At 40.8% G+C, this 25679-nt stretch overlaps 1 protein-coding gene across 26 annotated transcripts in view; it reads right to left on the reverse strand.

Annotated features, from left to right (window-relative positions):
• SAMD12 (sterile alpha motif domain containing 12) overlaps positions 1-25679 on the reverse strand; it is a 490839-nt gene that overhangs the window by 391316 nt on the left and 73844 nt on the right. The window contains exon 3 of one of the 26 annotated variants that reach the window (XM_089335620.1): positions 464-560. The exons of 23 other annotated variants lie outside the window; for them this stretch is intronic. In XM_089335620.1, coding sequence (XP_089191746.1) covers positions 492-560 — 69 coding nt within the window. In that variant the 3' untranslated portion in view covers positions 464-491. Of the gene's footprint in view, positions 1-463; positions 561-7105; positions 8213-20861; positions 21042-25679 lie in introns of those variants that run through there. 2 more of the 26 variants (XM_089335623.1, XM_089335619.1) reach the window with 2 other exon arrangements.

Below are 25679 nucleotides of genomic sequence, written 5' to 3' on the forward strand. Positions count from 1 at the left end.
CTGTACTATGGCCTGGGAAAGCAGTGGAAGATGGTCCAAGTCCTTGGGCCCCTCCACCCATGAGGGAGATCCAGAAGAAGCTCCTGGCTCCTAGCTTTGGATTGGTACAGCTCCAGCTGTTGTGGTCATTTGGGGAGTGAATCAGCAGATGGAAGACCTCTCTCTCTCCCTCTCTCTGCCTCTGCCTCTCTGTAACTCTGCCTTTCAAATAAAATAAATAAATCTTTTTTAAAAAACTGGTGTTTTAAAAAAACAAAAAGGTGTTTTCTGCAGTATTTTGGTAAACTTAAGCATATAAATGTTAGTTTATGGTAACAAATTCATGTACCAAACTCAATTAGAAATGAGTGCCCACATGAAAGACTGGTGCAAAGCTCAGCACTACCTATTCATATCATATCAGAAAATGAAGTTTTCATCAAAGAGAAACAGAAAAGAACTATTTCACAAGAGACATTTTTTTCTCAGAGTTCTTGTGAATTTTTATCTGTTTATGATAATTCAGACTGAAGAATACACAGTTTAATTACAGTCCTTGTCAGTATGTCTTTCTGGATGTGCTGCAATGAGGAAAAAACAAATTGATCATTAAACATAAAATGCATCTGAACAAACGAACACAACTTAATGGAACAAGCAATTTGCTTTACTTACATGAGTTAAAAAAGCAAACAAAACCCAAAAAATGTTGTTGTTCCCAAGGACATAAGCAAACAGCCATGGGAAGGCCATCCCCAAACAAAACTGTAAGATAGATTATGCTGGTGTAAAGACATTTCATACCTCCTCCCAGGATGGATTTTGTTTAGATCTCTCTACCTAATAAAATCCACAATGTTCTTGGCTGTTTTTGGTCCTTGGAGGTCATTCCGATATTTGATATTTTGCTAGCTGAAAATGCAATCTTATCAGGCTTTACAAAATGTACTTTATAGATGTATATATACCTAACTCATAAAATATATTTTATGCTTGAAAATAGTTGGCTCAGTTGGACTAAAGGGGTGCACAACACCCGTGTACTGTGATGCACAAAAGTTTTAAAAAACCCTGGGAGTCGCAAACCTTTCAGAGACTGCTGACACAGCACGTGGTTTATTAAAGTCTTTGGGGAGGGTGTGGTGGGGTTTGTTTCCTCAACCTCTTGTAGAAATTGCAGTTATTATTTGCTGTGGTACAGTCAACTGATAGGCCTAGGCTTGGAATAGGCCCTGAAATTGAAAGAAGTTTTCAATGCCTAAGCAGTTAAAACAGAAGTGACACATCATTTCTCATTACCTACCCTAACAGTGTGCAGCTCCCCCTTTTCATTGCTATCACATTTATCTTATTCCTCTTTATAGAACATGTGTATCATTCCAGTTGACTCCCAGGGCTTAAAGCATAAAGCCAGTCTTCTCCTAAGCCATACTTTGCCTCTCTCTGATTTTGGCAGCGTATCTGCCTGGGGTGTAAACCTCAACCTCACCTAAACTCACCTGTTCTTGATAACTGCAGCAACCCGGCTGCAAGAGGTCAGAGAACAAATGCACTCCTGCTGACCGGTCTCTGTGTAACTGGAGGGGACCTTAGTGTTCCAGGTGTCTTCATGACCTGACCTTAACCCAATCACCCGCCCAATCCCTTCCTATATCCCCTCTTCATCCTCCTTGTTGGATGCAAACTTGGATTCTGTCTTCTGAGAAAAAACAGGCAGTCACGATAGGGCTTCCTAACCCTGCCAGCACCATCACTACCACTCACCTGCTCGTCTCTAGGCCCCTCTCTTTTGCCTTCTCTCCTGTAACTGTGGGCACTCCTTTAAATCAAACCATTCAGCAAACGTCTCCCTTTTCCCTCACCTTCTCTTCCTCTCTCTCTGGGATCCATCAACATTCAAACTTCTTTTTGTATCTCACATCCTTCAAAAATCATTCTCTACCCAGGGTACGACCCTCCATCTCTAATCTATTTCTCTTCCCCACCTTTAGCGTAAAAACCTTGCAAAGAGTTGTCCTTGCTCTGGTTCTCCTATTCCTCTGGGCCCATTCTCTGCTGAGTCCTCACCTATCACCACTTTGTACATTGTGTTCTCAGTGAGACACCCCTTCATGGCCACCAGTAACTCCACATTTCTGAATCTAATGGCGAGTGTTCAACCACCACAGCTAACATAGCAGGGACAATTCATTCTACTCCTCCTCCTCCTCTGGGAACCACTTTCTCAGTTTAGCATCAAGGACATGACTCCTCATCTCTTTTTTGTGCTCCCTCACTGTCTCCTTAATACTCCTTAATACTCAAATACTGGGTTTACCTCTCCTCCCTCTCTCCCACCCCCACTACCACATCCAGTCCCTGAAATACGTCTCACTCCCTAAGGCAATCTCTGCCATCCAGGGTCTCAATGCTTTAAATACCATCAATATGCAAATGCATCCCAAATGTATGCCTGCGACCTAGACTTCTTCCCTGGAACTTCAGACTTAGTACCCAACTGCTTTTCCACACATTCAACTAAAATTATATAAAGGAGAATTTCTGTTTTCATTCTGTCCTGACAACTCTGTTCCTCTTGCAATTTTTCATACATTTAGTTAACTGTGACCTTCCAGTTGCTCAGGCCCCAAACCTTAAGTTGATCTTACCTGTTCCTTCTCCCTTGTGCACACGGCCACCTGTGATTTATCATGGGACACACTGGCTCCACCTTCAAGACATCAAGAGCCTGATCACTCCTCTCCACTGCCACCACTTGCACGCTGACCCAACACTGTCTGCTCCACTGGATGGCTACAATAGCATGGTAAGTGGGATCCCTGTTTCAATCCTGGTCCGGACAATCTATTTTCAACACAGCAGCCAGACTGATTCCATAAATGCTAAAAGTCAGATCATATCAAAGCCCAGCGAGACTTTCCCAACTCAAGGTAAAAGCAAAAATGCTCCCAATGGCCTCCCAGCCTTCACAAAAGCTACACCCCCATGCCATCCTCCCATCCTGTCTCCTGCCACTCTTGTGATTTTTTTCTGCAGAAGCCATACAGCTGTTTCCCCAGCATATCAGGCAAGCTCTGCCTTAAGGTCTTTGTATTGTGTTCCCTCTGCTGGGATCATTTTCTCCAGATGTCCACTTGGCCACCTCCTGCATGTCCTTTAGTTCCCTGATTAAATGGGACTTATTTGTAAAGGCTTCCCTGCCTACCCTGTATTATGTACCTTCCCACTTGTCTCTTTTGGCCTTCACCTTTCTTTACAACACTGTTCCATAGCAGTGATCACCATTTCCTGTTATACACATACTTGTTTGTTAATTGACCAGGACTCCACAAGAAAGTAAGCGCCATTTGGAGAGACACTCACCTGTGTCCCCAGCATGTAGAGCAGTGTCTGTCTCATGGAAAAAGCTCATGAAATATTACTGAAGCACAGAATGGCCTGACAGTTTCTAAGGGGTTCATGACGTTGTGTTTTTCTCATACCAGACTGTGTCCATTCCCAGTGATTCCCTGTCTTACATGTCCCAGGCTCCATGTATTACTGAATACTTCCTTGTCTCCTCACCCAATAGATGGACAAGATTAAAATGTCTGGGACATTTCACAGTTATCCCTGTACTCTGCTCTGCTACTTCCAACCTCTTTGGTACTCCTTAAGCTGTCGGGTTTATTAAGCCATTTGTTCATATGTTCAAAGCAACCCTGGTCATGGAACTGTTAACTCTACCTTATAGGAGAAGGAAAGAGTTGACACACTTTTGTCACCCAGCTTTGTTGACATCAGTGAAACTTTATGGATTAGAAGCCTATAAATATTGAACTGTTTCAATATTATAACTGCATAGCTTCAATATTTAGCTCTGTGATGGACCCTAGCACCCCGTATTTTAGCAGGTACCTCAGGTGATTTTTGAGACAGCAAATTCACTGACCAAATTACAGCAACATTGCATTTTATTGTATTCTTCTAATTCTCTGTGCCCTTCATAAGAATGAATACACAGACCAAGTCTTATTTGACCTAAAGCTGGAAAAACATGAGTGTGTATGTGTGGAGATTAAATACTTCCCAAAGATAATAAATAACACTTCTGGAAGTTCATTAGCATCCTACTGTTACATGCCTCTGAACAACAATATCAGTAAAAGCTATTAACTCCCTTTACATTTATGGAACATGAGGTTTAGATAGGTAAATAAGTCATCCAAAGGTCACATCCAGCACATGGCAAAGCTCTGTAACCTCTACCATCTGGCTTATGATATTAAGGATTCTCACAAGGTCCCCAAGAAAACTAGGAAAGGCTTCCCAATTAGGCTACAGATAAGAGTCACCTGAGATGTAAAATTACCATCTTGGATTTCACCCCCAGAAAATATCTTGTTAACTCTAGGATGGAACTTAGAGATCTTTATTTTTAATAGGCACTCCAGGTAATTTTCATGCAGCCATTTCACTGGCCAGGTGTAGCACACAGGGAAAAAAAGCATATCAAATCAGATGATTAGGAGGAATTTAATAAAGAGATGACTTAGAGAGATGTTGGCAGGGATAAGGAAAAGTGGAGCTCCAGCAGAAAGCCATTCGTAGCCCTAGGTTGTAAGGGACAGGGTGAGGGAGCAGTTGCCAGATGGTGCAGAGGATCTATGGTTGCAAGAAAAGAGCCTGGCAGGAGATGGAACATTCAGTCAAGGTCAAAGGCAATCAGAGATCAGAGGACAAAGGAACCTTGATACAGCTCATCCAGAACAGCCTTCTGAAGCAGGGAACAGAGCAGGGCAGAGGCAAACTGATCTGGAGAAACATTCTGCATGCCCAGCATTTGAGAATCAGTTTCTTGTGGAAAGAAATATCGGTCCAATCATGGCACTGGGCATATCAAATACACCTGCTGTTAAAATCCAAATGTCTTCTTCAAATGCAACTTCTTTTTTTTTATTTATTTATTTTTTTTTTATTTTTTGACAGGCAGAGTGGACAGTGAGAGAGAGAGAGACAGAGAGAAAGGTCTTCCTTTGCCGTTGGTTCACCCTCCAATGGCCGCCGCGGCCAGCGCGATGTGGCCGGCGCACCGCGCTGATCCGATGGCAGGAGCCAGGAGCCAGGTGCTTTTCCTGGTCTCCCATGGGGTGCAGGGCCCAAGCACCTGGGCCATCCTCCACTGCACTCCCGGGCCACAGCAGAGGGCTGGCCTGGAAGAGGGGCAACCGGGACAGAATCCGGCGCCCCGACCTGGACTAGAACCCGGTGTGCCGGCGCCGCTAGGCGGAGGATTAGCCTAGTGAGCCGCGGCGCCGGCCTCAAATGCAACTTCTACTCATAGTCCCAAATCCATATAACCACCTGCCTGTTAAACAGCCTGTACGTATTGCAGATACTACAAGTCCTAACTGAACATGCCCCACTCCAATCCCCCATGGAATCTGCTTTTTGTTCTGCATTATTCAATGGACAGCACCCCTTTCACCCAGTCTCCTGGCCAGAATTGAGGGGCTCATCTGTGACCCTTCCCTCCTCCTCCATTCCAATCAATCAATTGTGAGTTGTCCTTTATTCTCCCTGCCTGATACCTCAGATCCTTCCTTTCTCTGACTTCTCGCTGCTACTGCCATTGCTTGAAGCTGCATGGTTTCTACTTGCATCACTGCAGGATCCTCATAATGGATCTTCATGTTCCAGCATCAACATTGCAAAGTACCCCCTTCAGAGCTGCTTCGACATTCTTTTAGAAATGTCACCCTGTGCCTATTTTTCCCAGACTGAATTACCTGATAGGTGCTCCTGTGGCAAACAGGTAAAGTGCAGGCAGCAACAGTGAATACACTGCTTCTTTATTTCCATTCCTAAGTCATTTTGCTGTAAGAGAGGTACAGCTACTGATTTTTTTTCTTTTTCTTCTTTTTTTTTTTTTTTTGACAGGCAGAGTGGACAGTGAGAGAGAGAGAGAGAGAAAGGTCTTCCTTTGCCATTGGTTCACCCTCCAATAGCCACCGTGGCTGGCGTGCTGCGGCCAGCGCACCGCGCTGATCCGATGGCAGGAGCCAGGTACTTCTCCTGGTCTCCCATGGGGTGCAGGGCCCAAGCACTTGGGCCATCCTCCACTGCACTCCCTGGCCACAGCAGAGAGCTGGCCTGGAAGAGGGGCAACCAGGACAGAATCCAGCGCCCCAACCGGGACTAGAACCCGGTGTGCCAGTGCCGCAAGGTGGAGGATTAGCCTAGTGAGCAATGGCGCCGGCGCTACTGATTTCTATGTATTTATATTTACCGTGAATGGAGACTTTGAATCCTGGTACTTTGCTATTTTTTTAAAAGATTGATTTATTTATTTGAAAGTCAGAGTTACACAGAGAGAGGAGAGGCAGAGAGAGAGAGAGAGAGAGAGAGAGAGAGAGAGAGAGAGAGGTAGAGGTCTTCCTTCCAATGGTTCACTCCCCAGATGGCCGCAATGGCCAGAGCTGTGCTGATCCAAAGCCAGGAGCCAGAAGCCAGGAGCTTCTTCTGGGTCTCCCATGTGGGTGCAGGGGCCCAAAGCCTTGGACCATCTTGTACTGCTTTCCCAGCCCTGGCCTTTGTGGCCATTAAGGGAGTAAACCAGTGGACGGAAGTTCTCTTTCTCTTTTTCTCTTCCTCTCTCTTTGTAACTCTGCCTTTCAAATAAATAAATCTTTAAAAATAATTTTAAAAGTAAAACCACAAAGTAGAAGTTCTCTCCTTGTCTAAATAAGATCAGAGTTTGTGAACTCAAGAGGCTTCCATAGCCTTGGCAGCTCATGACTAGAGCCTCAGGTGATTACTGACATCATAAATAAGAGTGTCATATGTTAAATCAACAACAGGAGTCACTGTGCACCGACTCCCCATGTAGGATCTCTATCCTTAATGTGTTGTACTATGCAAATTAATGGTAAAACTAATACTCAAACAGTACTTTATACTTTGTGCATCTGTGTGGGTGCAAACTATTGAAATCTTTACTTAGTATATACTAAGTTGATTTTCTGTATATAGAGATAATTGAAAATGAATCTTGATGAAGAATGGGATAGAAGAGGGAGTGGGTGATGGGATGGTTGTGGGTGGGAGGGAGGTTATGGGGAGAAAAGCTGCTATAATCCAAAAGTTGTACTTTGGAAATTTATATTTATTAAATCAAACTTGAAAAAAAGTAAAATCACAGTGTAAAAGGATCTTTTTGGGACAACTGATAATTTAACATGTACATATTACTAAATAATCTTAAGAAGTTGCTTATTAATTTGTTGTGGTTTTGCATTAAACAGAAATATTCCTGTGTTGTTGGCACATAGTGGGGTACTTTCAAACAAAGTACTGGATGTCTTTGTTTTTAATACCACAACGTGTGAGAAGAAAACAGTTGCAATAAATATAAAACTAGATATTTGTTGAAACTGGGATATTGGATATCTAAGAGCCCATTTTATGACTCTTTTGACTATTTTCAAATGTTTGAGAGTTTCACATTTAAATAATTAAGGAAAATCATATATTTATTTACATGGAGGCTTTTACGCCATTATTGAACCTCCTAAATGTTCATGCTATTGTTTTCTTTAATTTTTTGGCAGTCTTCCTCAGAATTTTCATAGCCTCAGTTCAGGGGTCAACAAACTTTTTCTGAAAATGGCCAGATAGTACATATTTCAGGCTTTGCAGGTCAAGAGGCAAAACTGAGGATATTATGTAGATACATATATGCCAAGAGTGAAAACATTTCTATAAGCCATTTATTGGCTAAATTCAAAAACATAATAGTAAAATTTAAGTATTATTTTTGTAAAACTGGTCTAAAACCTACAAATGGAAGCAATGAGGTTTTTGGAAACAGGCATTTTGTTTGATTGGGGCTTACTCTCGTGTTCTCTATCATTCTGGTAGAAGTGTTTCATTCTCCTTTAAAGCCTTTCTCTGCTTCTCTGATACACCAGGATCTTCCCTCCCCAGAACATGCCATAAGATACTGCCCTCCTGGTGCAGAAGGTGAGGGGAGCCTGTGGGTCCTCTTCAGAAGCCACTTTGGGGTTGGTGCTGCCCTTAGTCATGAGGTCCTCAGCATCCTACTGATAGAAGTCTCTCCAGGAAGCAAGCAACAAGTAATCTTTCCCCCAAGTCTGTCATTGTAGCCCAGCCTTGAGTTGTGGCATGACTTGTCCCTAGTGTTGCAGACTCCAGCAGATCTCCAGGTGTTCTTTGCCTAATCCACAACTGTCCCCTATAGGACAGAAAGAAGGCAATTAGACTGTAATTAGCATGGGGGCGGCAGGCACCTGGTTCTGTGATCCATGTTCCCAGGCAAATTTCAAGGTCTTGACAGTCTGGCTTCTGCTTTTGCTCTAACATCGTCTTTAGCCACTTTCCATTTATTTCACTATGGGTCTTTGATACACAGACTTCTAGGGATTCTCTTCATCTTCTTTTATTTTTTCTGTTTTTAAAATTTTATTTAAGTTATACAAATTTCATGTATTTCATACATACATATTTAGGAACGTAGTAATACTCCCCTCCCTCCCACCCATGCTCCAACCCTTTTTTCTTCTCCATCTTCCATTCCCACTCTTAACTTTTATGAAGACCTAGTTTCAGTTTAATTAATGATCAAAAGGCTAACCCTACACTAAAGAGTTCAACAAACAAGATGAAGAGAAAACAAAACAAATCATCCCTCAATAGAAGAAACAAGGATTGTAAGCAATCATCAAATCTCAAAATGTCCATTTCACTCCGATACATTACATTTTAGGTACTCTAGTAGTTACCCCTGATCAAGGAAAACATATATTTGTCTTTTGGATACTGGTTTATTTCACTAAATATAATGGTTTCCATTTACATCCATTTGTTGTAAAAGGGTTTCATTTTTTTTTTATCACTGAGTAGCACTCCATAGTGTATATAAACCATAATTTCTTTTTTAAAAAAATTGTTGAGAGGTAGAGTTACAGAAAGAGAGAGGAGAGACAGAGAGGTCTTCCATCTGCTGGTTCACTCCCCAGTTGGCCTCAACAGCTGGAGCTGTGCCGATCCAAAGCCAGGAGCCAGGAGCTTCTTCTGGGTCTCCTACGTGGGTGCAAGCACTTGGGCCATCCTCCACTGCTTTCCCAGGCCACAGCAGAGAGCTGCATCAGAAGAGGAACAGCTGGGACCAGAACTGGCACCCATATGGGATGCCAGTTCTGCAGGCAGAGGATTAACCCACTGCACTACAGCACTGGCCCAAACCATAATTTCTTTATCCAGTAAACAGCTGACAGGCATCTGGGTTGATTCCATATGTTAGCTATTGTGAATTGAGCTGCAATGAACATGGGAGTACTTGTTCTGTGCTGATTCCTTTATGTTTGGGTAAATTTATTTTCTGTGCTTTCATGTGCTGATTTCTTTTTGTTTGGGTAAATTCTCAGGAGTGGAATGGATGGATCATATGGAAGGTCTATATTCAGATTTCTAAGGTATCTCTGCACTGTCTTCCACAGTGGCTGTACCAGTTTACATTCCCATTGAGAGTGGATTAGGGTACTTTTTCCCCTCACATCCTCACCAGTATTTGTTGTTTGTTGATTTCTATATTAGAACCATTCTAACTGGGGTGAGGTGAAATCTCATTGTGGTTTTGATTTGCATTTCCCTGATGGCTATTGATCCTCAGTATTTTTTCAAGTGTCTCTTGACCATTTGAATTTTTTCTCTTGAAAAAATGCCAGTTCAAGTCCTTTTTCCATTTTTAACTGGATTGTTTGTTTTGTTGTTGAATTTCTTGAGCTCTTTATAGATTCTGGATATTAGGCCTTAATCAGTTGTGTAGTTTGCAAATATTTTCTCCCATTCTGTTGGTTTCCTCTTTACTTTGCTGAGTGTTTCTTTGTAGTGCAGAAGCTTCTTGGCTTGATGTAATCCAATTTGTCAATTTTAGCACTGATTGCCTGTGTTTCTAGGGTCTCTTCCAAGAAGGTTTTGCCTATTCCATGTCTTGCAGAGTTTCTGCAATGTCTGCTAGTAATTTTATGATACTGGGTGGTAGATTTAGGTCTTTGATTTATTTGGAGTGGATTTTTGTGTAAGGTGTAAGGTAGGGGTCTAGTTTCATACTTCTGTATGTGGAGATTCATTTTTCCCAGCATCATTTGTGGAAGAGACTGTCCTTGCTCCAGGGATTGATTTTAGCTACTTTGTCAAAAATAAATTGGTTGTAGGTACGTGTATTGATTTCTGGAGTTTCTATTCTGTTCCATTGGTCTACACATCTATTTTTGTGCCAGTACCAGGCTGTTTTGATTATAACTGCCCTGAAGTATGTTTTGAAATCTGTCATTGTGATGCCTTTGCTTTATTTTTGTTGGATAAGATTGGTTTAGTTATTCAGTGTCTCTTGTGTTTCAAATGAATGTTTTTTTCTTACTCTTTCTACCTACTCACCCCCTTTCCCTTCCACAAATTATTCGCAATATTATCACTTCCATTTCCTTCCTAAACACTTCCATACTATTACATGTTTCCAGCATGCATTTGTTCATGCTACCCTGAAACCTTTTTATGTTGTAGCCTCTAGATATAGCATGGTGTTTCATCCATGAATGAGCATATGTCATCTTTGATCTCTTTTTTTTTTTTTTTTTTTTTTTTTTTTTGACAGAGTGGACAGTGAGATTGAGAGAGAGAGAAAGGTCTTCCTTTTCCGTTGGTTCACCCCCCAGTGGCTGCTGTGGCTGGCACGCTGCAGCTGGCGCACAGCACTGATCCAAAGCCAGGTGCTTTTCTTGGTCTCCTATGCAGGTACAGGGCCCAAGCACCTGGGCCATCCTCCACTGCCTTCCCGGGCCATAGCAGAGAGCTGGACTGGAAGAGGAGCAACTGGGACAGAATCCGGCGCCCTGACCGGGACTAGAACCTGGAATGCTGGTACCACAGGCGGAGGATTAGCCTATTGAGCTGTGGCACTGGCTAGTCATCTTTGATCTCATTGGAATTCTTGAATCTAGCTCTGTGCAGGTAAATCAAGCATATTATAACTAGAATATAAACAGAAAAGAGGAAAGGACACAAAAGAAAAGAAGAGTATGATCTGCTTGGGAAGGAAGCAATAAAAATATTTAAAATAGAGCTGTTTAAAATTAACAATTGAACTGTAACATGTGTTATATGAAGATGTAGTCATGGTGGAAGTCTGTGATGATGCATTGCTAATACACATTTATTTATCATTTGTGTGTATTCTAAAATTAAGTCACAACAACTTAAAACAAAATATACAGGTACAATAAACTTTAGTACATGGGTAAGGAGCCATTGTTTTGGTGCAGTGGATTAAACCACCACTTGTAGAGTGGTATTTCAAATTGGAGTGCCTATTTGAGTCCAGGTACTCAAGTTCAGATCCAACTCCTTGCTAAGGCTCCTGGGAAGGCAGTGAAAGATAGCCCACGTACTTGGGCTCCTGCTACCCTTGTGGGAGACCAGGATGAAGTTCCTGGCTCTTGGCTTTGACCTGGCTCAACCCTGGCTATTGTGGTCATTTGGAGAGTGAATCAGCAGATGGAAAAATTTATTTCTCTCCCTCTCTGTCACTCTGGCTTTCAAATGAATAAATACATGTTCAAAATATAGGAGTAAGAGATCAACTCATAAAAAGCAGTGACAAGGCAAAAGAGACTAACTGTACTAGAAGTCCTTGGGTGAAGTGTAAGAATACTGTAACAAAAGCAAGTTGGATTATAAAGAATATCATTCTGTATTAAGCACTGATCTGACAATGGGAAAATGTTGCTCTTAGTCTGTGACATTCTGTGAATGGAGGCAAACACATTACTGGAGTGAATAAAGCACTCCAAATTGCTGTTGAAAACATCTACCAATTTTGCCACAGCTGCGTTAAGTGTTTGAAGCAGGGTTGAGCCACCACATGAAGCACCTGTATTCTGTATTAGAGTACCTGCTTCAAGTTCTGGTTACACCACTTCCAATCTAGCATCTTACTGATGCACATCCTGAGAGGCAACAGGTTATGGCTAAAGTGCCTGGGTTCCTGCCATCCACATGGGAGACCCAGACTGAGTTCTATGCGCCCAGTTTTGGCCTGGCTGAGCCCTTTCTTTTGCAGACATTTTGAGGAATGATCTTGCAGATGGAAGATATATCTCTGGCTATTTTTCCTCCTTTAAAATAAATACAAAAATCTTAACAAAAAATTGCCATTTCAGCTAGCTCCCATTCTTACTCATCAGCAGTCTTCTGTTTGGCTGCCAATTCCCTGGACCAATGTCTGGTTCTCAATTTCATTCCATTTGCATCTACCCTGATAAATTAATGATTTGCATTTCTGGTTCATGGTCAGTGCCTTATGTGTTAGATTAGTATAAACCAACAACCCAGGACCTGCTCACCTCTGTTTAAACTGATAACATGTGGTTCCAGAAATTTGAAATGTCAAGAAGGTTTGGAAAATGCCCTTATTATCCTGAAAACTAAAGCACAGCAAATGAAGTGAACCTATTATGTAAAGCAAATGCCCATGGAAACAGCAAACACAAGCCTTGCTCGTCTGATTGTTGTTGTTCTTATTGTTTTTGCCCAGAACATGACCTCTAAGCCTTCACCACTCCCATTCTGCAGCCCCCACACAAGGAAAATCACATTGCCTTATCTGTTCCCTCTCATTTTCCCTATTTCCAATCACCAATTTAAATGAAAACTTTCCCATGACTTTTTCTCGAACAGATTCTATATGGACAATCTACAATCTCATCAGACAGCAACCTGTACACAGTTATTCAGGGAAGAACTGCATAATTCTAAGAGGTGCCATTTACTTCACGGTCTACGGCTGGGCAGGCCCAGCTTGCATTACCATACACAGAAGCTCTGTCAATTGCACATTTTATTTGTACCGTTCACTTAACATAAATGATCATTTTCTTTTGCAAACTATATTTCAAATGTACCTGTCTTATCTTCATGGGCAGAATGGAATGCTTTCATAGATTCAATCTCCTCTGTATATCCAGTAGGTGATAACTGAATATTTCTTAATTCATACAATTCTTATACATTCTAGCATATAATGGAAGAAAAAATACTGATATGTTTCAAGGGCCTATTATGTGATGAACATTACCTTACATGTCTTGTACTTAATACTTTACTCTCATGTTAATCCCATTAAAATGATTTATTAGTTTCAGGAGAAACAAATTAATACAGCTACACCTAAAATAAATTCTATAATGGTAAATGCAACTGTGACTATCATTCTTTATTCACACATCTGTCTCATCTGTAGGTATCTCTACTGTCAAATTTGGGGTATATCACTGCTGTCCTTCTACACATTTACTTATATGGACATACAGTAGCTTTTCTACAAATTACATCTACTGTATTTTTTCATTCTATGATTGATGGTTTTCCTTTTACAACACATTTGGAGAGCTCCCCATAATATTATTTGTGGGTCTACCTATTTGTGGGTTTAAATCTTTGCATAATATTCCACTGAACAGATATGTCATGAATGATTTAACTTCCCTCTTATTCTTGGATATTAGTTTGCTTCCAATGTTTCACTCTAATGGATCATAATATAACTATTCTTCTATTGATGGAGGTTGTTTCTAATTTTTTTTTGTTACAAGTATGCTGAAATTAGAATCCTTGCACATATGCCATTGTGCACATTTAAAGATTCTGATGCATTCCTGGAGGTGGAATTGCTGGGTCCAAGGATATTCACACTTTATATCTTAGATTAATGCCAAAATAACTTGAACTGAAGTTTTTATAAAGAACACTCCCATTCCCAGTGTAAGAATTCACTCATTATTTCACATGACTTGTCAGTATCAGATATTTTAATGATTTTTAATTTTTGCTAATCATATGCAAAAGAATCTAATTTAAAAATGAATTTCTTTGATTAATGACAAGGTTGAATCTTTCTATAAGTTTATTGTCTCATAAAAATTTCTTCTCTGAATTGCCTTTGCATTCTTTTAGACTATTCATCTATATGAGAGTTTGTTTTAATGATTTGTTAGGCATATTTGTCTTAAGGAACATGTTATGGATATTAATTAATGTTTGTGTCTGTATACACAAATAACCTGTCCCAGGGTATCACTTATGTTTAACTGTGTTAACAGTGACTTTTATATTTAGAAATATTTTTATGTTGCTTAAGAAAGCCTTTATTTTATATTGCCTTCTGAGAATTTAAAGCTCTGTTTATTATCATATTAGGTGTTTAACTTATCTGGAATTGATAATCATGTGTGATATGAAGTAAGGCATCTATTTCTATTGTCTTTTATCATCATTTTGAAAATGACAAAATGACAACTCAGAAAGGTTAAAGAACCTGGCTGGTATTTCAGAGGTAGAAAGTGGTCTAACTGGGAAATAAATCTAATGACACTTTCTACCCAACCAAGCCACCTTCCAAGAGTAACGTATGATACATTCCATATTTTTTTTTATCTTTTATTTAATGAATATAAATTTCCAAAGTACGACTCATGTGTTACAATGGCTTCCCCCCCCATACCGTCCCTCCCACCCACAACCCTCCCCTTTCCCACTCCCTCTCCCCTTCCATTCACATCAAGATTCATTTTCGATTATCTTAATATACAGAAGATCAGCTTAGTATACCTTAAGTAAGTATTTCAACAGTTTGCTCCCACACAGAAACATAAAGTGAAAAATAATAGATGATTTTTTTTAAATGATGATGAAATCAGATCTGACCTATTGTCATGTTTAATCCCAGTGAGAGTCAAGTTGGGAATTGATAATTTCTTTCTTTCTTTTTTTTTTTTTTTTTTTTTACAGAAGATCAGTTTAGTGTACATTAAGTAAAGATTTCAGTCGTTTGCACCCCCATAGAAACACAAAGTGAAATATACTGTTTGAGTACTCGTTATAGCATTAAGCCTCAGTGTACAGCACGTTAAGGACAGAGATCCTACATGAGGAGTAAGTGCACAGTGACTCCTGTTGTTGACTTTACCAATTGACACTCCTGTTTATGGCATCAGTAATCTCCCTATGCACCAGTTATGAGTTTCCAAGGCTATGGAAGCCCCTTGAGTTCTCTGACTCTTATCTTGTTTAGACAAGCTCATAGTCAAAGTGGAGGTTCTCTCCTCCCTTCAGAGAAAGGCACCTCCCTCTTTGAAGACCTGTTCTTTCCACTGGGATCTCACTCACAGAGATCTTTTTGCCAGAGTGTCTTGGCTTTCCATGCCTGAAATACTCTCATGGGCTTTTCAGCCAGATCCGAGTGCCTTTAGGGCTGATTCTGAGGCCAGAGTGCTATTTAGGACATCCGCCATTCTATGAGTCTGCTGAGTATCTCACTTCCCATGTTGGATCACTCTCCCCTTTATTTATTCTATCGGTTGGTGTTAGCAGATACTAGACTTGTTTATGTGCTCCCTTTGACTCTTAGTCCTTTCATTATGATCAATTGTGAACTGAAATTGATCACTTGGAGTAGTGAGATGGCATTGGCACATGCCACCTTGATGGGATTGAATTGGAATCCCCTGGTATGTTTCCAACTCTACCAATTGGGGCAAGTCAGCCCGAGCATGCCCCAAGTTATACATGTCTTCCCTCTCTTATTCCCACTCTTATGTTTAACAGGGATCACATTTCAGTTAAGCCAAAATCAACTATTGGGATTGCATCAAATTGAGAAGTTTCTGTACTGCAAAAGAAACAGTCAGGAGAGTGAAGAGACAACCGACAGAATGGGAAAAAATATTTGCAAACTATGCAACAGATAAAGGGTTAATAACCAGAATCTACAAAGAGATCAAGAAACTCCACAAAAACAAAACCAACAACCCACTTAAGAGATGGGCCAAGGACTTCAATAGACATTTTTCAAAAGAGGAAATCCAAATGGCCAACAGGCACATGAAAAAATGTTCAAGGTCTCTAGCAATCAGGGAAATGCAAATCAAAACCACAATGAGGTTTCACCTCACCCCGGTTAGAATGGCTCACATGCAGAAATCTACCAACAACAGATGCTGGCGAGGATGTGGGGAAAAAGGGACACTAACCCACTGTTGGTGGGAATGCAAACTGGTCAAGCCACTATGGAAATCAGTCTGGAGATTCCTCAGAAACCTGAAGATAACCCTACCGTTCGACCCAGCCATCCCACTCCTTGGAATTTACCCAAAGGAGTTTAAATTGATAAACAAAAAAGCGGTCTGCACCCTAATGTTTATTGCAGCACAATTCACAATAGCCAAGACCTGGAACCAACCTAAATGCCCATCAACGGTAGACTGGATAAAGAAATTATGGGATATGTATTCTTTAGAGTACTATACCGCAGTAAGAAACAACGAAATCCAGTCATTTGCAACAAAATGGAGGAATCTGGAACACATCATGCTGAGTGAAGTAAGCCAGTCCCAAAGGGACAAATACCATATGTTCTCCCTGATCGGTGACAACTGACTGAACACCAAAAAGGAAACCTCCTGAAGTGAAATGGACACTATGGGAAACGGTGACTTGATCAGCATAGCCCTGACTGTTAATGAACAACTTAATACATTATCCCTCTTAGTAGTTTTTTTGTCTGTTCTACTTAATATGACTGGTTTAATTCTGTAATTAATACACAGTTATTCTTAAGTGTTGAAAATTAACTGAAATGTGATCCCTGTTAAACATTCCATATTAAAACATTATTACACTCAGTACAAATAGCCTAAAAATGTCACTCACATCAGCAGCAATGCTTTATCAGTGAGAAGTGCCTTGGCATTGCTGATCATATATAGATATACCTGCCAAGATCTGCTTTGCATTAGCTCAGAGATGGAATCATGAAGTCCAGGAATAGAATTTCATTATTATTCAGCACCGACTAACTGCTATCACAAAAATAAGGATTCCTCAAATTGACACTTTCTCAAAAACAGTTATATGTTCTCTTGGCTGGCATAGAAGCAAACTGAAAATAACCATAGAAGAGTAGAGTTAGCTTCTACCCAATACCAGGGGGCTGTACTATTCTAACTCCAGCTTCAACCACCAATCCCCCTAAATTCTGTTCTTCTGCAGGCAGTGTGGAGAGTTGACATTAGCATTTCTTTTTAAATCTCATCTACATAATGAGGTCCATGGTAGATACCTTTGAAGGTATTTTCCTAGTTTAAAATGAACTTCTTTGTGTTTGGGATTGCACCTCATTTTCCCACTGCAGAGCCACAGGGTCCCAGGGAAGGTCTGCTGGTCACTTCATTTGTGTCACAAATGATCTGCCAAGGGTAGATGCCCAATGAACACTGAACCAACCAGTTTCTGTCTCTCCCAGTGTGGGTTTCCATGCACTGTCACATGGACTGGGAAGCAGAGAAACCGGCTACAGGGAAGAGAAGGAAAGGGATCTATGCACAGAGAAGTAGAAATAAGAGCTGGAGACAGAACATGGTCCAGGTTTCTAATGACATTCTGTTTGGGATCATTCATTTATCCAATAAATATTTTCTGTGAATCTAATATGTGCCAAACATATTTGAATGACCGAGGACTAAAGATGATGTTCACTTCCTTAAAATCAGTTCTTCGTACTTAAGCTAAAAGTTTCTATTCTTTGCAACCACAGACAACTGATACAGGTCCACAAAAACAAGAATCCTCTATCTCTGGGATGTCTTATATTTTCAGCTGTTTCAGATACTAGTTACATTTAGTAGACACTCAACCTCTGTTACCTAGTATCATTTTTCATCTTAAAAGTATTTCTCACCACCCTAAGTTTACTCCAAGTTCTGCTAGGGTAGTAGTTCTTAACAGCAATGGCATGGGACACTGGTGTCCTGTAATCATTGATGAAGTATATATTATTAATTGTTTCTAATAAAATGCTAAAGTCAACTATTATGATTTTTTTTCTTGAGCAGACTGAAGGTCTTTTATAATACAGTCAGTTTCACTTGCATTCCTGTATGCTTTCTTAGAAGATGAATCTGATATAGCCAGCATACAGGGAATTGTGCATAACCCTGGGTGTGTACTTAGGAGTGTGTCAGCTATGTGAAAATCTTCCTTATCGTTTGCCAAGGCAGATGGAAAGTTAAGAATCTCAGAGACTGTGTCTTTCACAGAATTCTAAACATAAGACAGCAACTCCATAAACCACTGTCATTGCAACAGAAAGGCATCTTTCTGCTCCTTAAGACTATACAACTGCAATTTGCTACAGAATAACTATATGTGTGCTTTAGGCTTTGACTTTGGAAAAATTGATCTCAAGCTGGAACATATATAAAGCTTGCATAAAATTGAGAAAGATGAGCCCAAAGAAAAGTAAGGGCAGTTCCATGAGCATATCACTTTTTAGCAACATTCCTTTATGCTGGGAAACGTCCCTCCATCACACCATAGGATCCTGGCGGGGCAGTGACTGTTCCAGAAGTGAGACAATGACATGAGTAAGGTCAATCAGGATCCTTCTGAGGAGAAAAAGTGATGCCAAGGGGTGAACAAGATCTTTTTTTCTTTTCTTTTCTTTTTTTTTTTTTTTTTTTTTTTTGGCATGCAGATTTAGACCGTGAGAGACAGAGAGAAAGGTCTTCCTTTTCCATTGGTTCACCCCCTAGATGGCTGTTATGGCCGGCGTGCTGCGCTGATCCGAAGCCAGGAGCCAGGTGCCTCCTCCTGGTCTCCCATGTGGGTGCAGGGCCCAAGCACTTGGGCCATCCTCCACTGCCTTCCTGGGCCACAGCAGAGAGCTGGACTGGAAAAGGAGCAACCGGGACAGAATCCGGTGCCCCAACTGGGACTAGAACCTGGGGTGCCGGTGCCATAGGCAGAGGATTAGCCAAGTGAGCTGTGGCGCTGGCCTGAACAAGAACTTTAATCTCTCCTGGAGATATCGTGCAAGCTTCAAGTTACAGGGACTATGTTTCCTGGAGAATGAAGCTAACTCAGCGAAGCTAACACATTAGTTCAATTACCATGGTGGGGGGGGGGGCTGCCTTCAAAGAGTTCATGGAAAATGTATATTATGAAAAAGCTATGTGTGGATTTAAAAATATTTTGCAATAGCAGCCTCATTTTTAAATTCCATTTTCCATTAACTTTTTGAAGAGTCCCCTCATGTTTGTGTCATTTCATAAAATTCTTTTGACACAAGAAGATACAGCTATCAAGCCCACTTTTCTCTGAGAAAAGTAGGAATTTGAGTTTAGGTCACTATCTAAAGTCATATTATTAGTGAAGAGAAGGACAGAGATTTTAATCTATGTATTTCTGGCACTAAAGCTCACCGTTCTTTAAGTAGGCACAAAATGTTCTCTATGAATTTGTAGCCAGCCTGAATCTGCCTATCCAGGAGACCATGGACAAGTCTTTGAGTCTCAGTTGACTTACATCTCTGTCCTTTTAATCTAGATCTCAAGAAGACTTCTTATGTTAAAAGACCAGATAGTTAATATTCTTCAGCTAGGCAATATATGTTCTTTACTAAAAGTAGTCAGATTTGCCACTGAAGCCTGAAAGTAACCACAGATAGTACAATATACACATGAATGTGTGTTTATGCTCAAATAAAAGTTTATTTATAAGATAAGCAGTGGGAGGGTACAGGATTTGGCTTTTGGGTAACAGTTTGCTATTACCTTCCATGCAACTAGTTTGGAGGTTCCTTATAAAGAAACTTCATATGCTAAATATTTTTATATTTCTTTGTAATTTCCCATGTCCAAACTCTCCATCTCTCTCACCCTGATTTCAGTAACTGTCATACACAATACAGAAATATACTTACTGATCAAGTTGATAAATGCGTTCACTCATAATTTTGAGTACTGAGATTATTCAAAAGGACTGTGTCAAATGTCTTATTGAGAATAATCCAAAGAAAACTTAGGTCAGTAGGCCATTCTAGGGAGCGGGCAAATCGTACTTTAAAGAGGGGCAGTTCATTTGACTCCATGCAAGATAAAGCACAATTAAGCCTGGGAAAAACAGGCTACTGTAAATACATGGAGAATATTAATTCAGTAACTTTCAGATAAAAACAGGATAAGAATAGCAAAGAAAGGGTACTAAGAAGATTTCTTGAGATGTGTGAAGAGAATTAGATTGCCTCACTCCAGGTAAGTATTGTCATATTGTAGTTAAGCTTCCTGTACCTGCCATCTGACTACCTGGGTTTGATACCCAACTCCAGCACTTGTATACCCTAGGAGACAGCAGTTATACTTCATATAATTGGGTTCCTGCCACCTACATTAGAAAGCTGGTTTGAATTTCTGGATCAAATATCTGGCCTTGTGGCCTGCGCTGTGGCTTAGTAAGTTAATCCTCCGCCTGCAGTGCCAGCATTCTATATAGGCGCCAGCTCTAGTCCTGGCTGTGGCTGCTCCTCTTCCAATCCAGCTCTCTGCTGTGGCCTAGGAAAGCAGTAGAAGATGGCCCAAGTCCTTGGGCCACCCACATGGGAGACCGGGAAGAGGCACCTGGCTCCTGGCCTTGGATCGGCTCATCTCTTGCCGTTGTGGCCATTTGGCGAGTGAACCAACAGACAGAAGACCTTTCTCTCTGTTTCTCCCTCTCACTGTAACTCTACCTTTCAAATAAATAAATAAATCTTACAAAAAAAATCTCTGGCCTCAAACAGTCCTATTCACTGTGTATATTGGGGAGTGAACCAGTGGATGAGAATGCTTCTCTCTCTGCCTCTCAATAAATAATCAAATAAATAAATATTACCTCAGAGTGGAAAAAACAGATACACCTATTTACATTAATTTGACAAATAATATTTCTGTTTAATAATTTTAAGAATGCTTTAGATATAGATTAAAATATCCATGAGATCACAATATTTGCTATACATATGAATACTTAAAGTATTACTACAGAAAGAGTATAATCGTATATACAACTTTTAAAGTATGGTTTCCAAGGGAGTGTGGTTCTAAGAGCATTTGGAGGAAGAGAGAATCCTGATTGCAACTTCCACCATCACAGGAACATAAGGGAGTTGCCCCAGGTCTTCCAGACCCAGGAAACTACAGAAGAAAGAAAGACAATTTTATGACAATCACTTTTATGAGATTACTTCTAACTCAATCCAAGTGAAAGTTAATTTCCCAACCTATACAAATGTAGGTAATGATAGGCTGCCTGTAAATGCCATTTAACAGGATGTATTTTCTCTCTATTCCCAGGAATAATCTGCCCTTGAGGGACAAAGTAGTATTGTGTTTGAGGTAAGAAACAGAATCACAGACTTCCCATAGGAAGGTCGCCTACATTTTCCTTCCTATGTCCCCTTCTTACTTCCAAGGTTGTCCTGAACCTTCAGCTAAATGCCCAGGCATCTTTGCACTAGAATAAGGCAAAGGAAACCATGGTGCAACAGAGAAAACAGGAATGGAAGAAGTGAATCAGGAAGAGTGATAAAAGGAGGAAAAGGGCAGAAAAGGGGAAAAGGGAGGATGAAAGGAAGGGTAAGGAAAAACAATCAGAATGAGGGGAAAGGGGACTTTCTTTATAGGAATAGCTTCTCTCTCCAAACTTAAAAAAATGATAAGGAATTCATAAAGGGCCATTTCTGCATACTTCACTGTAGACTTCCTGTTTCGCCCCTGCCTGCTCAGTTTGGGCATTCCCCAAGATCTGTGCATTAGTCCTAAACTCATCTTTCCATACTCATTTTGCCAATTATCTTCCTTTGTGCACTACTTCCACATATCTTCTCTCCACTTCTCTCCACTACTCATCCATCTTGGTCTTTCATTCCCAGTGTCTAGTTGTCAACTGATATTTCCCGTTAGAAGAGCTACCTTCATTCCAAACCCTATTGTGATCACACAAAAACTCACCTGCTTCTTCAGCCTGCTTCCCCCCTCACACCTCTATTTCTGTTCACAGCAGAAACCTCACGGATCTCAGCCTACAGCCCTCAGCAATAAAGACTCCCCCTTCAGAACAGATTTTTGTATCCATTCCCTTCTTTCTATTCCTTTGAAACTATTAAAAACCTTAGTCAGAGGCTGGCGCTGTGGTATAGCGGGCAAAGTCTCTGCCTGTGGTTTATCCCATATGGATGCTGCTTCATGTCCTGGCTGCTCCTCTTTTGATCCAGCTCTCTGCTATGGCCTGGGAAAGCAGAAGAGGATGACTCAGGAGCTTGGGCCCCTACACCTGCATGGAGACCAGAACATGCTCCTGGCTCCTTGGATCCTGGCTTCAGATTGGCTCAGCTCTGGCCTTTGTGGTCATATGCTGAGTGAACCAGCAGATAGAAGACCTTTCTTTCTGTCTCTCCCTGTGTCTATGACTCTATTTCTCAGCTAAGTAAATAATTTTTTCTTTAAAAAAAACCTTAAGCATTCATAAATTTCAGGAGTAGTTTTCATATTTACCTTTTAATACTTTATCTCCAGCATCTCCTTTTTTATTTATATAAAGATTAATTTATTTATTTATTTGAAAGTCAGAGTTACACAGAGAGAGGAGGAGAGGCAGAGGCAGAGAGAGAGAAATAGAGAGAGTAGAAGACAGAGAGAGAGGTCTTCCATCCACTGGTTCACTCCCCAATTGTCCACAACGGCCGGAGCTGCGCTGATGCAAAGCCAGAAGCCAGGAGCCTCCTCCAGGTCTCCCACGTGGATGAAGGGCCATCTTCTACTGCTTTCCCAGGCCGTCACAGAAAGGTGGATCAGAAGAGGAGCATCCGGGACTAGAACTGGTGCCCATATGGGATGCCAGCACTGCAGGCGGTGGCTTTACCCACTATGCCACAGCGCCAGCCCCCTCTAGCATCTCCTATGTAAAGGCATGGTGGTGAGGCAAATCTTATCAAATATCATCTTTACCCCACCATTCTCCTGTAAGAACAATCCATGGGGACATCTACCTACAGTTCAAAGTTTAAGCTGCTGTGTCTGATGTCCTGCTTCTCTCACCACCTGTTCCCATCCTACTTTCCTGTCACCCAGACCGAAACTCTCTATGGCCTTGGCAAATCCATTGGTTCTTATCCAAAGAGCAATGCTCACTCCAGCTTTTCTCAGGTACATGTCCAACTAAATATCACACATATTTGTTTTAGACATGTAGGGGATAAAATATACTATATTTCTCTTTCACAATATATTATAATAGTTGAGTGAAAAATATTAGCTATAGAAGGTTCCAGCATCTATTTGATGAGAGATTATTTCTAAGATTGAGGAGGCCAAAGACGAAGCAAAGTGAAATAAAGGCAACCATTTGCTTTGTTTGAGGTTTGGTTAAGGGGAGCAAGTCCTTCAGGGAAGGGTGCTGAAGACTGCAGGATAGGTTTCTGGGCCAAACAGAAGCAGGAGCTTGGGAGAGCACACACAGTCTGTCCCCAGGGTATCTGGATAAAAGTCACACAACCAAGAACAGACAGATTACAGGAGCTTCTACAGTCTGGGTTTTCTAAGCACATGGTACTTAGATTGGTGTTGACTAACACTCAAAGAGGATAGAGAGTTGCTCTGTGGATTTCACTTCAGGTCACATGCCTTGAAAAAATGAAAGTATTCCATGTACATTAAAGAGAACCAAGGGCAGAACTTAATACCAGGGCAGCAAATACCATCAGAGTTATCTGGGTTCCTCCCTCCTCCCCAGCCTTCATTTTGCTAATAACTTAGAGAAGAACCGCTCAGTAGTTCTCATCTCTGTCTATGTGCCTTCCTGAACACATCATCCAACTCTGCTCCCTCACATTCTCTTTACCGACAATTTCAGAAGCATTAAGGGAGAAGATGAGGGAAACATTAGATTTACTGATAATACACGATGTGCCAGGCTCAGGGTTAGCTAATTCCACATACACAAATAGAAGAAAAGAGAAAAGCAGCTAGAAAAAGGCAAATTAGTGACCAGAAGCAGAATTAAAGTCAGTGGTTCTCAAACCGTTGCATGCCTACTCTAATGGAATCCTCTAAGACAACTCATAAAAGGCAGAAATTCAGGTACTATGTATATAAGAATACATACATAAACCTGGGATATATAAATGTGTGTGCGTATGTGTGTACACACACAAAATACACATATAAATATGTCCATACACATAAAATTTTTAAATAAGCAGCCCACATAATTTAAATATCACACAGGTTATTAGTCAATAGGTAATTGTCACAACTCCTGAATTAGAATGTCTGTCACTTCCTCTAGGTCAAATGGTCCAAATTGAAGAAGGAAATGGTGTTTCAATGCATCTTAATGCCTATAAAATATACCATGATTTTGTGTATCACAAAGGAAGAAAAAAACACACTGATTATTAAATCATGATAGTCAAGCAATTGTCTGATGCCTTCCAATATCAGATTTATCAAAAAGTTACAAAGATGTTCATTTCTGATCTCATGAAACAGTGTCAAGCCCCCACTACAGTCAGGATTAATCTTGGTAATATGACTGGAAACTGAGGTTAACCTCGCTGAGTTTCACAGGCAGGAAGAGACCAAGTTAAGATTATTCCCAACTCCAAAGCCAGAGCTCAAGTGCTGCCTTCATTCAACCATGGAGTTTCCACAAGTGCTCAAGCTGTAAGACTGGGTCTTTTAGTCTCCACTATACATTCCTCCATGGAACATACCTCAAACAGTTAGAGAGACGCTTGGCCCAAAGTAAGCTCTCAAGAAATTGCACGAATTCCTGGCTTCACACAGTACAGCATACAGGGAGGGAACTGCGAAGTAACTCCCATCAAGTACAGTGATGGAAGAAGCACAGGGCGTGGGCAGAAAATAAAATGAGTGAACTAAACTGAGCCCTCAGTGGTCAGGGTAGGCTCCTGGAGCAATGAATGTCTCAGCTGAGACTTGAACAATCATGAGTAGAATTTAGATATCAAATCAAAGGGTGAAGTGGGTAGCATTTTCAGTAAATCCCATCCCTGTAATGGAAAGAAAAGTCCTACTCACAATGAGATAGAAAACTGAAGCATTTCTCCATGAAAGCTTACCCTGACTTTGTCCATAGAATTCCCACCACTTCCTAGAGTATCCACTGGGAGAGAAAGCAAATTTAAACCCACTAGCTGTCAAAAGAACAGATGACAGATCAGCTTGCAGGGCAAATGGCAATGGAGCAATAAATTAGCCCTATAAAATACTTTGACTTTAAATGTGTAATCTCTTAATCACAATGAGATGTTTCTACAGAGGGTTTTTTTTTTTTTTTTTTTTAAAGCAAGCAAACAAAATTACTGTATCAAACTAACTGGCAAGCCCCTCTGGACCTCCACCAGCCCCATTTTCCCATTTAGGCAGTAACATTTGGAAATAGCTTTCATGTTCAAGGTGATGATGTCAGCCTCTATGGGTCTGCCGTATAGGGAGGAACAGAAGGAATGCATCACACAGACTTAGTGGGAACTGGGCCCAATAAGCTCTTGGCACCTGGAGCCGAACAGAAGGCCACATGGGTTTGCTTTACAGTAGGCTCCCAACAAACACAGAACCAAACTCAGTGATTTAATTAAGGATACAAAGTGTATTTTAATCCACAAACATTGAAAGCCATTTTTCTGTTTTCCCTTAAAAATGGCAAAAAACATATTGAAAATAAATGTTTATAGGATTCATAGGATTTTACTTGATAGTAGTTAAGGAGTATAGAACTACAAGTCCCAGGATGGGTAACAAGAAAGCTGA

Source organism: Oryctolagus cuniculus, chromosome 6, assembly GCF_051225735.1.
Source record: "Oryctolagus cuniculus isolate XC-2025 breed Fujian yellow rabbit chromosome 6, ASM5122573v1, whole genome shotgun sequence".
NCBI lineage: Eukaryota > Metazoa > Chordata > Mammalia > Lagomorpha > Leporidae > Oryctolagus > Oryctolagus cuniculus.